We start from the raw sequence: 15,646 nt of genomic DNA, 5'->3' as shown, positions 1-15,646 counted from the left end.
CACCCCAGTGGATCTCTTCTTCCTCTCCTCTTGGTTCCCACTGGATGTCTGCCCCTCACTGACCTTCACCGCATACTGCTTTGCTCTAGTAGTTATTGTTGAATGTCGCCTCTTCCCGAATGTACTGTGAGCCATTTAAGGGAAATGCTTTTGGTTAAGTCCATCAGACCTTTTTGTAGTTATCACGGACCAGGCACTGGGCTAAACATATCCTGTTTCATTTGTACCAGCCACAGTCTTGTGAGATGAGTACCATTATTATCTGCACTTTGTAGAGGAAGATCTGGGGCTCAGAGAGGTAATTTGCTCAAGGCTGCATACATAAATGCCTATAACAGGATGTAACCCTTAACTGGTATACTGAGGTAGTTGAGAGTAACTGGAAGGACCGTTAGTATTCGGGTGGGCAGAAAAAAAGGGGAGAGCGCTTTCCTGTTCGAGAGAACAGTATAGGGAATGAGAGTAGAATGTGGGGAAATGGGCAACAGTTAATAAATGGTCCGATGAATTAGGACCTAAGTGTGATTGAAGGAACCTTCAGTGACCTCTAGGGAGGATGACCTTTTTCTCTGTCTTGGGAAGCTTTGAAGGTCATTTTGAGCAGTGGGATAACCTTGGGTAGTTTGAAAGCAAAGACCAGAGCAGTGGTTTTCATCCCAGCCTCCCTTTCCAAGGGCATCTCAAAGAGGACTAAGGGGATTGAAGAAAGCTTAATTAAACCTGTGTATTTACCTATCAGGAAGTTCCACAGGCCAAGTCAAGCATCGTATTTATTTGCTGCTTGTAGGGATCACAACTCTCTATGATAACCCTTGTTTTCTCATTCTTCCCCAAAGCTCTAGTCATCATTGGTATACACTTTCCCCTAAGTTAAGAGAGGAAAAGGAGTGATTACTTAAAGGCTGTTTTGTTCAGAAATTAAGATAATTGTCCATTGGACATAATTAAAAAGAGTGTTTGGTACCTAAGAGCATCATTCAAGGAAAATGTACCCCAGCGCTGACAAGTCAGTGGTGGGCAGAATGGAAAGGAGAAGACGATTCTTTATGGTAGAAACAGAGGTGAAAATTGATGCAAGTATTACAGCATGAACCTTAGGGATATGGTGTTTTCTGCCTTTTAATGACACTTGCTATGAAGAGTGAGGAGAGAATAAGAACTTAAGATTTTTTTTTTAAACAAACAGATGCGGTATTTTATTTTTTTGGATTTTTTTAAACTGAAGTATAGTTAATTTACAATGTTGTGTTTCAAGTGTACAGCAGAGTGTTCAGTTTAATATCAATATATCTATTCTTTTTTCAGATTTTTTTCCATTATAGGTTATTACAAGACACTAAGTATAGTTCCCTGTGCTATACAGTAGGTCCTTGTTGGTTATCTATTTTGTATATAGTAGTGTGTGCATGTTAATCTCAAACTCCTAATTTACCCCTCCCCTCCCTTAAGATTTTTAAGACAGAGAGTATAAATGTTAAACAAGAGCCAAACCATATCACTGAAACTTATGTAATGTCAAAAATACATCCTGGATTGAGAGGGAAAAACAAATTCTTTTCAAAGTCTGTATTCATGTATCGGACAGGTAAGCCAGATTTTTATTTGTTTCATTTAAACTTTGAAGAAACCATCCTGAAAGCAGCTTTGAAGCCTATGAAAAAATAATCTTTAAATTAGATATCTTCCAAATATACTTTTTTAAAAGTAAAATGAAGGCTTTCTTTGGAAATTCTCTGTTTCAGTCGAATTAAGAGATTATCTTCTTGCCAGCTAGTTTAATATGTTGTCTAGAATTTCATAGTTTTATCTTCAGTCCTCCTTTTTCTCCTTCTCAGATTCTTCTTGAAAATATTCTTTAAAACTTTCCTGACAGTCTTAAGTGAGAACGATCTTTATGTTTTTATCTACCCTGGCCATCTGATAATCTTGTTACGCACCAAACAATCTATAGGAAAAGAAACAAAACACCATATTTACGTGTTCCCTCAAGTCAGTGGCTTTGAGAAGGTAAAAAAGAGGTGAACAATCAAACCACAGAAAACAAATGATGTCTTTTTTTTTTTTTTTTGGCTTGGTTAAATTTTAAGCAAAATTGAAAAATAAAAATCATTTACCAGTGGTTCTGAATATTCCTTCTAAATTCACTGACTTTTAATGTGAGCTTCCCCTAGATTGTAGAAACATTTCTTTTCGCAAATGCCAAACCTCCAGAAACTCTGCTAGATGCGCTTAACCTCTGAAAGACAAAGTGGCAAAAATTTACTCAAGTGGGAAATTTATGGGTAGCCATTTTATGTCCTATTACTACCGCAGTATGGAAACCCACGGATTTTTGGCTAAGATATTGAGTCCCTTAAATAAACTATAGAGTCTGGAGAGAGTTTAAAACAGTAACAGTTTAGACATTTAAAATAGTAATAATTTAAAAAACTAGTATGATTGGGGTTCTTTTCCCCCAGCAAAAATACAAGCATCAGAAACCACACCTTGAAAATAAAATATATTTGGGGATACACACACATATACATATATTCCGTTTAAGTAGGTTTCTTTTTAAAACCCATCTTTGGATAAAGTGAGTATAATGTGCTACTTTTCGAATGGCAGATGCATTTATTGCTGCGCCTCTGTTCAAATTTATTTCCCATGTTTTCTTGAATCCAACCAATGTTAACTTAGCAGGAAAAAGTTACTTGTAGTGCCTGCTAAATTCTCTTTACACAAAGTAGATATTAGTAAACTGGGAAGGAAGATCCATGTATTTCCTGCTAATTCCATAGAGAACATGTATCTTTATTAATGTTAATGGTGGGGACCTCTCATTATGTTATAGAATAATCTGTTTTAGCAAAGGTTTTTCTCCTCAAGAACTTCATAACATTTAAAGGTTAATATGTTAGGTAAAGAACAATATCTTAAGATAAGCGTTTTTATTACAGGACATGATGGGATGGTTTTTATTAAATTATATGATGATTTGAATGGGGAGAAAAAAGTGCATCGCTTCTTTGCCCTCAACTTTAATGCCTTTAATCAAATAATGACCTTCTGGAAAATAGTTAATTTTCAGCATTTGGAAAGATCAATACCACTTTGCCACCAAAAAATGGCCCAGATGATGAAATCTGATGTATTTAAAGTATCATTTCACCCTTTTAACCTAGTAAATAATTGAAAATGCTTTCAGTAGTGCTTTGCCGCTGTTTTGTTTCTCACTGTTCAAAGTGTTAGGATTGTTCTTGAAAAAAAAGGTTTAAAGTTGGTGTGTGAAGGAAGGAGGCAGGCCTCAACACCCAGAAGTGGGATTGTACCCCCATCAGGCCTTGTGTATCTCTGCATTAGGGGCATGGAAGAAGTAATATGTTTTAATACTATATTTGAGGCAGGATGTATATAAAGCACAAAAAGGGTGGAAATGGAACCTTTCTGGAACATTCAAGGGGTGGTTTAAAACATCATTAGTCACTTTGCATCTTTTGTGATATCTTTCAACCTTTATGTTGGGGTAAAAGATTCAGTAGTTCTGACAATTAGAACCCATTTCCCCCCCCCACCCCAGCTTATAGAACATTGATATGAAATTACCCACGAGCACAGATAGCTTTGTAAATTAAAAAAAAAAAAATTGCCCTCTCTTAGCATGTTTGTGGGCAAATTAAAAACTGTCTTCATTAGCATAAGTAACAGATTCTTTTAAAAGTAGAAAATTATTTGCTGAATGATAAATTGTTAGCTCTCTAGTTAGTTGTTGTTGAAAAGGTACTCATTCAAAATGCCTGGTGTAGTTTAGTCTACAATACTGAAATTTTTTTGTGTGAGAAGTACTATTTAATGGATTATGTACTTAATCCTGTTCCTACTACTTGCTAAACTGTAATTCATGCTTTCCACTAGAATGTTTGTATCAAATACCTCCCTATTTAGATTGATTTCTTTTAATATCATATATTATTATACTATATGCCCCAGAGATTGGAACAAAATACTCCTGCAAATAACACATGAAAGATGAGGGTAAGGGGTGGGAGAGTAAATACAGACTGTGAAATGTTTTGCTTTTTAGAGCTCAAATTACCCATTCTGGTTTGTTTTTTTTTTTAATGTTTTTTCCTTCTTAGTTGCAGGGAGAATTATTTGTCATTTTTCTTTCTCTTTTTATAGCTCTTGGGTTTAAAATGTATATGTACATAACAATCATATATACATATCTGTATATTGTATTCAGTGACTTTGTTTTTTCTCTCAGAGAACACTGAAGTCTCTTTTCCCCTGGCAAACTAGTTGTGTTACGTGCTCCCAGCTCTGTCACAGACCAGGCCTTGTAAGGGTTCTCCTTTTATGTGTGCGAGGCTTCCTAGGTACAATAAATTCATTCGTGAAACGAGGTTGCTTTCCTGACTCAGTTAAAAATCACTGTGCACCCCTTATCTGTTAAAATGATAGAAGCAGCAAATTGACTTGAATTAACTGTTCTAAAAAGAGTGGAGTGGAAATCAGAGATTGAGTTTGGGTGGAAATTAAGCAGCTGAGAGATGAAGGTGCCAGGATTTTTATTTCAATGTGGTACAACAAGATTCTGTCGGTAAAGCACATCATTAGAATATTGAGTTTAGAACTGCTAATTTTTCCTTTAAAATGAGCATACAGTCATGTGTTTCATGGACCATGATAAATTGCCATTGTGTTGTCATTGAGTTTGTTTTGCTTTTTTTCAGTACTGGTTTGGCAGTCGTTCTGCATTTTCTCTTTTCCTTTTTCTCCCCCTCTGATCTTCCATGTCTTTCATAGATTCCCTAACCAAAACCAGTCCAAAGAATGTTATTGATTTCATACAGTCTGAGGTTTAACATCTTTACCATTTTCTTGCTTACAGTGGCAAGACATTTACAGATGGTTCTTGGTTCCTATAAAGTACATAACAGTATTTCCTTTGTGGCAGATGGATTCAAGACTTTTAGTTCTCAATAAATGTAGGTTTACAATACATAACTTTACAGGATTTGTGTTGTATATAACAGGTTTGAACATATTATCTCAGAATTCATCTGCATGGCATTTTCAGCTTGTTCAGGGTCCATGCCAGTTTTTTTAAGTAATAGGGGAAGTGCTGTGATTGATAGCAACAGCTCAAGGCGTGATTTTGAATAGAAACAAAGGGTTTAGAACAGAAGGTGTCAAACTAAACTTTGTCAGTTTGAAAAGTAGGAACATCCTGAAAGTTTTACTTATTTATTTACATGTGGCTACTGTTTATATTTTGCCCTCTTTATATTCAGCGTAATGTTGCTTGGCAAATTTACTACATTTAAAGTTTAGGTTGTTCCTTGGGCCATTTTAGTTTTCTGAGAATAGATCATTCTCATTATTTTAAGGCTGTTAGTCTCCTGTCTTTTCTACTGTTCAGAACAGTTGTGATCTAATTTTAATTGTCAGAGCAGTTCCCTACCCCCGCCTAGGGTCTTATGATATTTTAAGTCCCAGAGATCTGGCTTAAAAGGTAATTATGTTCACATTTTGCAACAAAGTGCAGCACCTTATTCACCTCCTCCACCCAGTAAATCTATGCATGTATCATTTAAAAAACCAATCTAGTACATAGGGAAATCGTTATTTTTATTTGTTACATATTTCCCGTATTCTGACATATCATTGTCTTTATTTGCCCTAATAACATGGCTTATGGAGAAGCGACCTAGGAAAAGGTATTGGGGAATTGGAAAGCATTTGGTTTTGTTCGTCACTTCCTGCAAAACATAGATCAGATTACCGTCATCATTAATAGAGTCTCGATCGATAGGATTTGAGGGCGTCAGAATATTCCGACGTGTTTAAATGGTATTATAATAAATTGATCTTCTTTTTGCCAGTGTGAATTGGGAATGGGCCAGTTGATTTCTCTGCTGACAAAGAACTAGCCTGTCAGAATATCTGTTTTCCGTTACTCGTCGAGGGCGACGCACAGCACACCGCTCCTCCCCCCATTTTTGTTTTTTGGAATACCCTTGTAGAACTAACAGTTCCCAGCTGCGTGCACCGTTAAATATTTTTCTAAGAAGCATCTGATTTCAGTCTCTTAAAATCATCACGTCTCTTGAAAGGCTAGCGGAGACATGCTTCAGATTTATAATTCATCACATTATTTTTAGATAAGGAATTAGAAGTATTATTTAAGGGCAGAGGTTAATAGCAAACTACTGGAAATGTTATGTTAGTCATGCGCAATTAATAAAAATAAGAATCCGTCTCATAAGTATAGAGACAAAGAAGTGACAATATGAGCAAAATATTTGTTGAATGAGTCAGGGCTCTTTTTCTGAAATATTTGTGAAACCAGCATGAGTGTGATTGTTTAGGAATTAACTATCATTATTAGCCGTTTTAAAAGAACTAATGATTTTCTTTTCCAAAGAACATCTGTGATCCACATGTTTGTTTTTTTTTTTCACATATATGCAAGTGCTAACTGATCTCTGTGTTACTTTTAAAAGTTTCTAAAAGGATTCGAGAAATTATTGGAGTTCTTCAGCTTTCTCTGAGAAGATTTTCTTACATGAATCGTTCTTAATTTAACTTTTAGCAATTTTTAGTTACAAGCATTTATTGCTAAAAAAAAAAAAAGACATGCTCAATGTTAAGCACTTATTGCAATAGTATAATTCTAGCTAAGTAAAGGAAAAAAAAATGTTCTGTTCTTGATGAACCTTCTAACATCTCTTGAATGGTAAATAAAATTGTAGCAATTTGCTGTGTTTAGGCATGGGGGCCTGTCAATTGCCATAGCTGAAGAATGGAGACAGGGGTTGGGGGGGGTAATCTTAACCATAGTTAATATTCAAGCCTTCAGGAAGACAGATCTAAAACCTGCCCTGCATCAAAACATAGAGGTAAAGTGTAAAGAAATAGCTTAGATGTAGGAAAATATAAAATATTTTCATGGCTTAATCGAGAGAGCAAATATTTGTCAGTAAGAGCTAAATAAACATCTCTGGGGCACCATAGGCAAGTGGGTCTCAAATATTTCAAATACTCAAATACAGTTTTGTAGTTAATGTTCTATTCACATAAATAGAGCTAAAATGTGACATGTCACCATATGATTCCAGAAAGAAGCATAGAACTGCCATGGTTAGAAGAGAAGCACGTTCAGTGACACTGTCATCACAATTACTTTTATTTTTTATTGAGCTACTAGTTTTTCAGGTAAATCTTCAGTTTACTGTCTGTTCTCTTAGCCTGGAATTATGCATTCAGTAGCATCAAACGAGTGCATGATTACATGACCGTCTGTAGGTTAATTATTTGTTTAATTAAACAACGTGTTGAATGGAGAATCAAAGGCCTCTTAGTTAGGGTTAAGGCTAGTAGATGTCATGAGGTTTAGCAGCTGTCACCCTTGACTGGGTGGTAGGTGTGCCTTGGGAAGCTAGTGTTATCCGTCTCCATCTTTCCTTTTAAAATGTTTCAAATAGGCCATTTCAGGGAGAATAGGCCTTGCTTCTTCCCACTGTATATTACAGTTAGAAGAGAATTTCTCCAGTGGTTCAGTTTGAGAAGGAAAGGAAAGTCACACCATTTTCTGATGTCACCCAGAAGTAACAACAACAAAAAAGCAACTCCCTTTGGCCAGTTCTAAAAATCAGATACTAAACTGTACTGTTTCCATTCCCATCCAACTAATTTACTTAGAATTTCCAAGAAACCCCTTTGTCTTAGGTCGAGTTCCCTAAAACAGAGGCTAAGATAAGGAATCAGGGGCTCATGATTTGGTGGTGAGGGACCCGGCAGGCATTCAGGAGGACAAGAAAGTGGAAGGGGTCAGGAAAGAATGTGGTCTCAGGTAAAGTCCGTATTGATGGGGAAAGGCAATAAGAAGGTTGGGGAGGGCCATCTCTGGCCATCTCTAAAGGGTAGAGTGAGTCGTCACTGTGGGGCAAGAGGGTGGGTCAGCCAGTCGCGGGCCACGCCAGGGTGAAGGGGCTAGTGAGGGGTGGAGTAAGCATCCGGGCATCTCCAGGTGCGATGGCTCCAAGACATTTGTCCAGAAAAGAGTATGGTTGTAGGCCGACAACAGGCAGCACGGCAGCTGGGGCTGGTTGCCTTGGCTGGTGAAGGGGGTGTGGGTGGGACCTCTTCCCTCTTCCTGTCCACCCCATTGCAGTCCACCCCATTGCTTAGTGTCCATCATGGCGGCCAAGATAAAGAAGGTTTGAGATGATGATTAGAGAATGTGAGACATGAGAATGTGAGACAGCGTACTCTCTTGGACCACTCGGTTCTTGAGAATCTGAGGATCAGAAACTGGGCCTTAGGAGGCATCAGAGAGGTTCAGGTTTTGGCATTCGTTGGACATTTCCTAGTCTCTTAGCCCAGGAATTCTATTAAAATGCTCACTTGATGAACCATGTGTGTACATAGCAGCAGGCAGGACTCCGAGGTGTCCTTCTGGAAAGTTCCGTCTTGGAGAATTCTTCTAATGCTCATTCTAAATACAGTGCCTTACCTTGGACGACATTCTTGCTCACGTAACTGCACACGTCCTTTCTCTCCCTTTCCTGCACACTCACACACACACATGTTCACACAGAGTTGCCTTTCTAATACAAAAGTTATAAACTTAGGGAATCCTTTTAGAAAACAAAATTATTCTAAAAGCCTGTCCTAGCCCTTCTTAAATACCTTCAGAACCTCAGATGGCCACTCAGCAGACAAGAAGCACACTCAGCCTTGCTTTTCTCCTCTGACACATTCTGGAGACTCCATGGTAAATGGGTCTTGCCCTTGGAGTCTGAAAAATAGGACCCTCCTTTAAGATGCAAATCTGAACGTGTATTAGAAACAGAGCCCGCTTCTGCGATAGCCACAGCTATTCTCTCTTAACAGGTTAAAAAAAAAAAATTTTAGCAGATTGGGGTGTTTTTATTTTATTTTGTTTTTATTATTTATTTTTAGCTGCGTTGGGTCTTCGTTGCTGCACGTGGGCTTTCTCTAGTTGCGGTGAGCAGGGTCTACTCTTCGTTGCGGTGCTCAGGCTTCTCGTTGAGGTGGCTTCTCTTGTTGTGGAGCACGGGCTCTAGGCGCGCGGGCTTAGTTGCTCTGTGGCATGTGAAATCTTCCAGGGCTCTAACCCATGTCCCCTGCATTGGCAGGCGGATTCTTAACCGCTGCGCCACCAGGGAAGGTCCTGGAGTGTTTTTAGTTTGTGAAAAAAGTTAACTTCATAGGGTCCTTCCTTTTTAGCTCCTGATGGAAAGGAAAATGTCAGCCGACCCCCTTTCACCTCCCCCTGCCATCAGCCTGAACTGACCTGTCATGCCCTTGTCTCTAAGGGGTGGCTGTGTGAGCTATTACGCTGGAAAGAAGATCCTTCTCCAGAAAACAGGACCCTGTGGGAGAACCTCTCCATGATCCGAAGGTTCCTCAGTCTCCCTCAGCCTGAACGTGATGCCATTTATGAACAGGAGAGCAACGCGGTGCATCACCATGGCGACCGGCCGCCCCACATCATCCACGTGCCGGCAGAGCAGATTCAGGTTCGTTTACCTTGGCCAATTCAATATAACACTCGGTAAATAGAGGTTTAAACTTAGCAGGGAAACGAGCATTTCTCTTCTTTCCGCCAGTCTAAACATAGGCTTCTGAGCAAGAGATAACAATACACTGCCATCTCACTCAGGGGGAGAAGAGGGAAATGAACACACGTTTTCCAACATGTGTATTGTGCTCCTCTCCTCTCATCTCCCCTCCCCCAAAGCGGTGGAACCCCCTTCTACACTTATTTGGCAAGTCTGTCTTTGTTAGAATTGGGTTGTTTTGTTGTGTGAGAGCTTAAGAATTTTGTTGTCGCTTTTGAAAAATCAGAATTTTTAGAACGCCACCTCTTTTTTTTTTTGCGATACGCGAGCCTCTCACTGTTGTGGCCTCTCCCGTTGCGGAGCACAGGCTCCGGACGTGCAGGCTCAGCGGCCGTGGCTCACGGGCCCAGCCACTCCGCGGCATGTGGCATCTTCCCGAACCGGGGCACGAACCCGCGTCCCCTGCATCGGCAGGCGGACTCTCAACCACTGCGCCACCAGGGAAGCCCGCCACCTCTTTTTTAATGAGTACCAATACTGTCCCCGAGGAAAGGCATAACTGCTGTTTCTGTACAGGAAGTTAATTGGATCACAACTGTATACCTTGGATTCTGTCCAAAAGAGAGGAGGGGAGGGAAACTAAATTGGCTTCTGGCTTCTGACTCCCTGGCCCTGCCTTCACTTTGTAGCTCTATCCTCACAGCCTTAGGGAGCACAGGTTAGGGGTGAGTCACGTTTGTCTTTCCTTTAGAGCCCCTCTCCCAAGACCCCTGGGAAAGGAGAGTCTAGAGGCGTTTTCTTGCCAGGCCTGCCAACCCCTGCACCGTGGCGCGGTGCTGCTCCACAGGTGAGCCAGGCACAAGTTAACCTATGCGAGCAAGAGAGGGACACACAGAGAGGGTGGTGCCAATACCTGCTCTCTTGGTCAGGATGCTCAACCTTGCAAAGGCCATGCTAACCGTGGCATTGGCCGAAGATCACTGTGCCGGCAGAGTCAGCCTCGGGCTCAGCTTGTCACATCCCGCGACCTGTCTCCACTCATCCACTGAGTGGATCCACTAAATTCATCCCCAGTGAATTCAGATTGGGAAGCTCTGGGTCCAGGTCGTTGTTGGCCTCCATTGCTTATGTACAAATTATTTGTGTTAAATCTAAGGGGACACTTTTAGCTTTCCCCTTTCAGGGAAAATGCCATTGCCTTCCAGAGTCCTAAAATTCTATGCTCTCTTTGTTGAATCACCTGCATATTATTTCTTGGTATTGCTATTGGGGGGAGGGGCCGCGGGAAGGGGAGGAATACACACACACACACACACACACACATATGTACACAATAATAGCATTATGCATCCACTAAGGGAAAAAAACCTTTGACTATAAAAGTTAAATTGAAAAAGATAATCCCTTAAGATATTAAGCACTAAAATAACCGTGAAAGCCTGAAAAACTTACTGTTTAGCAAAAACAAAAACAAAAAAGATATGTGTTAAGTTAAAAAAAATAGTACTTGTTTGAAAATGTAAATTGTTTTTAATAAAATTGCTTCTTAGGAGGATTAAGGAGATGCCTAGGGCACAGTACAAACGTTCTAGTATTTTGGGCTTCCTCGGGTTGATTTGCTTTGCTGATAAGAATCTTGGATATGGAGTGTATATATTATGTGCATGTCACACGTTTGTTATGTATGATTGTGTATGGAAATTACAGCACATATACAGATACTAATTATGAAAAAGTGTATACACTAAATTTAAATCCTAATCACATCTGAGTTTAGTATAGACAAAACAATTTGCTAGCCGTTGTGGGATGGATGGAACCTTTATTTGTTGGTAAGAAAAAAACTTGCAGTGTCAGCCCAGTGCAATTTTGTAAGAAATCTGTGTGTCTGTTAGATTGAAACTGTCTAGTAGGACATTCACACGTGAGAATCTCAAAAACCCTTTGGATTCACAAGGGCTGTGCTGCAGAAGAGCAGAGGCTTACCCATTGTATTTGCAACGAAAATAAGACTTTGTATGCGTATGCTTGCTCAACGTTTTACCCATCCAATGAAATGGGACAAAACACTCATTTCCTTCCCCACGTCTCCACAGCTCACCTTTCGAAAATGCCTTTGAAATCCCTACTTCCCAATCTTCATTTAAAATCTTTGTCAATTATTGATATCATAATTTGCTTTGCTGTCTTCGCCTCTGATGCGTATCCTTCTGGTGAAGTTTATGGCTCACATTTTCAGAGCGCTGAGTTCCAGCCACCGTGAGCTAGCCTAACCTCTGATGAGGGAGCCCAGGAGCCCCCACCAAGCCCTCTTAATTCCACCCTTTCTGGTGATCATTTTGATTTTCTTCCTAGTACTGTGGGCCATTTAGCTGGCTTGCCTTTCCGCCCAGGATCCCTGTCCCCGTCCCGGTCCAGGCAGGTGCATGTGGGATCCCTGACCATGTGCTCGCTCGTTGGGAGGCCGCATGCGCAGTGGGAGAGGCCGCAGCGCAGTGGCCGATCCTGCGTGCGCGGTGGCCAAGAACGCCGCTGACCCTGTGCTTGTTTCTTTTCTGCAGCAACCGCAGGCGCAGCCGCAGCCGGCGCCGCCCCCCGCGCAGGCGCAGGTGCAGCAGCCTCCGGCCGGGCCCCGGCTACCCCCGCGGCAGCCCACCGTGGCCGCGCCCGCCGAGGCGGAGGACGAGAGCCGGCAGAAGGTGCGGCCGCGGACCAAGATCTCGGTGGAGGCGCTGGGCATCCTGCAGAGTTTCATTCAGGACGTGGGCCTATACCCGGACGAGGAGGCCATCCAGACTCTGTCCGCTCAGCTGGACCTGCCCAAGTACACCATCATCAAATTCTTTCAGAACCAGCGGTACTATCTCAAACATCACGGCAAGCTGAAGGACAACTCGGGCCTGGAGGTGGACGTGGCCGAGTACAAGGAAGAGGAGTTGCTTAAGGATTTGGAGGACAGTGTCCAAGACAAAAATGCTAACACCCTTTTCTCGGTGAAACTAGAAGACGAGCTGGCGGTGGAAGGGAACACAGACATTAACGCCGACGTCAAAGACTGAGATGAAAGTCTTTTCCTCCATCAGCACCAGTGAAATTGACTAACGACACGGAAGGTCCACCTTGTACTCGCTCAGCAAACCTTGTTGTCCATTGTTTGGCCAATGAATCTTCAGAAACTTGCACAAACAGGAAAGTCGAGAAAGGATGATACAGACTGCACTAAGCGTTTTGCTCTCTTTTACAAACTGCTTGGCAGCCCCAGGTGAAGCATCGGATTGTTTGGTATTAAAAATGAAAATTTGTGTTCACGGAACACACCCAGGTGTGTACCCCGTAAGCATGATACCAGTGATTTTTTTTTTTTAATTATTATTCTGGAGCCTCAAACAAGCATTATAACTTCTGTGATTATTATTTCCTTCCTTTAATTATTTCTGTAACACTTCACACTGATCTTTGGAAACTCGCCCCTCATTTAAAAAAAAAAAGAAAAAAAGAGTTTGTTACTCTATTGTATGTTACAAAAGAACTATAGACTGTGGAATGCAGTTTAAAGATGACATATGCCAACAAATGCCTTGTATTATATGGCACTGCCGTAATTCAAATTTGTTTTTATTTTGGAAATAAAAGTTCACTGTAATTTTTTTTTCATTCTCATTGTTACATGATTTTTTAAAAAATGAAAAGAAAATGTGAAACACAGTTTAGTCCTCATTATTTATTTGTAGATCCTGCAGCATCATGTTGTAATTAATTTTTTGGAAGTTTCCGTTAAATGTAAAATTGCTTCTCTTGTTACCATACTGATTCTTTTCTATTTATAAATGTATTTTGATGGGCAGTAAAACAAAGTGTCTTAAAAGTTTTAAATAGATAAAATGTGCTTTACACAGTTGCCTATAAAAAGTGCTCTATGTTATCCAAGCAATTCATACTATAAGCTTCACTCTTATTGTTGTATGCAATTTTTACTATCATGCAAATAAGCTTAGGTAAATAAAACTAATAGATCACCTTAGAAAATTATGCAATTAATGTGAAAATAATTGATGTTTGCAATGTGTCTTCCTTTGGTTTACAATCAATTTTAAAGCTACATCTGTATAAAATTTCTGTATAAAGGTGTTATTTCTTTTTTATGAGTTTATGGCTATGAAAACACCAGCTCTTTTGTTACAGCTGGCTGTTTTTATAAGTGTATCACAGTTTTCTTTATGCAGAAATGTTCTGATTAGGAGTGGTTATTGACTGTAACTACACAATTAAAATTGTTTGTATGGTATGACATGGTAGGGTTTGTCTGCTTATGTGAAGTAACTTACAGAGTCCAAGACGGCCCTCTAAGTTAGATGCATGTTAATACTTTCTTGATATTTTGCAGATCTGAAAAAGAGCAATTGAAAAGTCACTTGAAACACTGTATATTTAAATCACAAATACATGCTCACTTTTTAAGTTTAACAATGAAGACCTGTTTTTGGTTAATATATTAAACAGAGATAGGAGGATGGTCAAAAGACTCGCCAACAAAGACATCAATTCAGTCTCTAGCAGATAGGTGCTTAGAATGGATTCATCTGCGTTTACTTCACAATACTTCCATCATGGCGACACTTTTTTTAAGCTGATGTATGAATATTTTTAAAGGCCATTAATAGTAACATAAGTAGGGGAAAAAATGGACCTTCTGTTTAAAAACTCCTTAGTAAGCAATGTATTTTTTTTAAGTTGTAAATGGAATATAACTTAATAACGCTGAGCTTATTTGGTTGTGTATGTCATAACTATAAGACCTCCGTGAAGAAAATAAGAATAACATGCCTGGAATTGAAACACGCACTTCAAAATTCTTGCAACATGAAACTCAGTAAACTCCAAGATATAAAGTGAGGTGTGCTAATGGTCATGAAAAGGATTGGGGCCAGTGTTGCAGTTTTTGGTTATTTTTTTTTTCACATTCACATTATCTTTTGCTTCTTTTTAAGATTTCCTACTTGTTAGCAGGTGTCTGTTTTCCTTTGCTTCTAAAATCGCCCACTCTCCTCCTGCCCATCTTTTCCCTGAGCCCTGATGAGCCCATCGGTGGGCAACTGGACTGCTTTAATGCTGAATTTAAGAAAATAAAATGGGATGGCTGAAAACTCCCAATTCAGCTTTCAAAGTTACTATTTACTTTTGAAGCACAGCTGAACTACTTCACTACTTCAAAGGCACCTGGTTTGCTATAAACTTAAAATTATGTTGGAAAAGTTTTCAATTCTTTTCATTAAATGAGAGAACAACTTTTAAATATTCTTGCTTATTACTGGGGTTCAGAAAATCATTTAAGCAAAAGAAATTTGAGTTAAAATAGAGAGTAGATAGTGTGTATTAAAAATGATAATTAAATAGAGTAATATGCCAGGAAGCTTAAAGAAAGACAACCTATCTTCTTTCTTTTCTCTGAGTTTAAAGGGAAAACCTAGAGCAGAGGGTAGTTTTGTTATTTTTTTTTCTACACCAGCACAACACCTAATATAAGGTGTCACAGATTTAATAACATTTAGAAGGAGAATTTGGGTTGCAAATAAGATTTTCTCATTCCCAGTAACCTCCTAACTTCTTTGGAAATAACATTTTCAATGAGTTGCTGAGTGTGTATAAGAAATCAACATGACAATACTAATAAAATTCTCACTTAGGCCCCTTAACTCAAGCAACATGATCTTGCTAATATGACTTTTTAAACCAAAAAAAGGAAAAGCACATGTGTATAAACAATGACGGTCATGATGGAGTGAGCAAAATTGTTTTCAGGGAAGATGGCACATTTTGCAAGAGGTTTGTCGGGGTAACCTTCCACATGGCTCCCCCAACGTCATATATTGCTCATACCAGCCCCAGTGTTGCCAGAGACTGGTAAAATTCCTTGAACAAACTTCACTGTGTCCATGTATTTCAGAGACTTTTAAAAGATGGGCATGACATAACGCTTTGTGCTGTTAAGACCTTAGCAGAGTCAGGTAGTTTACGGGTGATATTCAACCTTGTGCATCTGAATCTGTCATGGATTCCTTCCCTCAGCACTTTGC

General features: G+C 39.7%; 1 protein-coding gene across 4 annotated transcripts in view; it reads left to right on the top strand.

The window, feature by feature from the left end:
- The window catches only part of SATB1 (SATB homeobox 1), a 99,764-nt gene extending 85,904 nt beyond the window's left edge, over nt 1–13,860 (top strand). For 3 of the 4 annotated variants that reach the window (XM_030764059.2, XM_022554705.3, XM_030764058.2), the window contains exons 10-11: nt 9,327–9,530; nt 12,134–13,860. In XM_030764059.2, the coding sequence (XP_030619919.1) occupies nt 9,327–9,530; nt 12,134–12,631 (702 nt within the window). In that variant the 3' untranslated portion in view covers nt 12,632–13,860. Of the gene's footprint in view, nt 1–9,326; nt 9,531–10,323; nt 10,435–12,133 lie in introns of all 4 variants that reach the window. The other variant, XM_030764060.1, reaches the window with a different exon arrangement.
- Nucleotides 13,861–15,646: the final 1,786 nt, after the last annotated feature.

The sequence above is a fragment of the Delphinapterus leucas genome, chromosome 4 (assembly GCF_059928025.1).
Source record: "Delphinapterus leucas isolate spDelLeu-1000000601 "Yukka" chromosome 4, BTC_Dleu_Yukka2, whole genome shotgun sequence".
In the NCBI taxonomy this organism is placed as follows: domain Eukaryota; kingdom Metazoa; phylum Chordata; class Mammalia; order Artiodactyla; family Monodontidae; genus Delphinapterus; species Delphinapterus leucas.
Note: the sequence above shows the minus strand (reverse complement) of the source record. Positions and strands in the feature narration are given on the sequence as shown.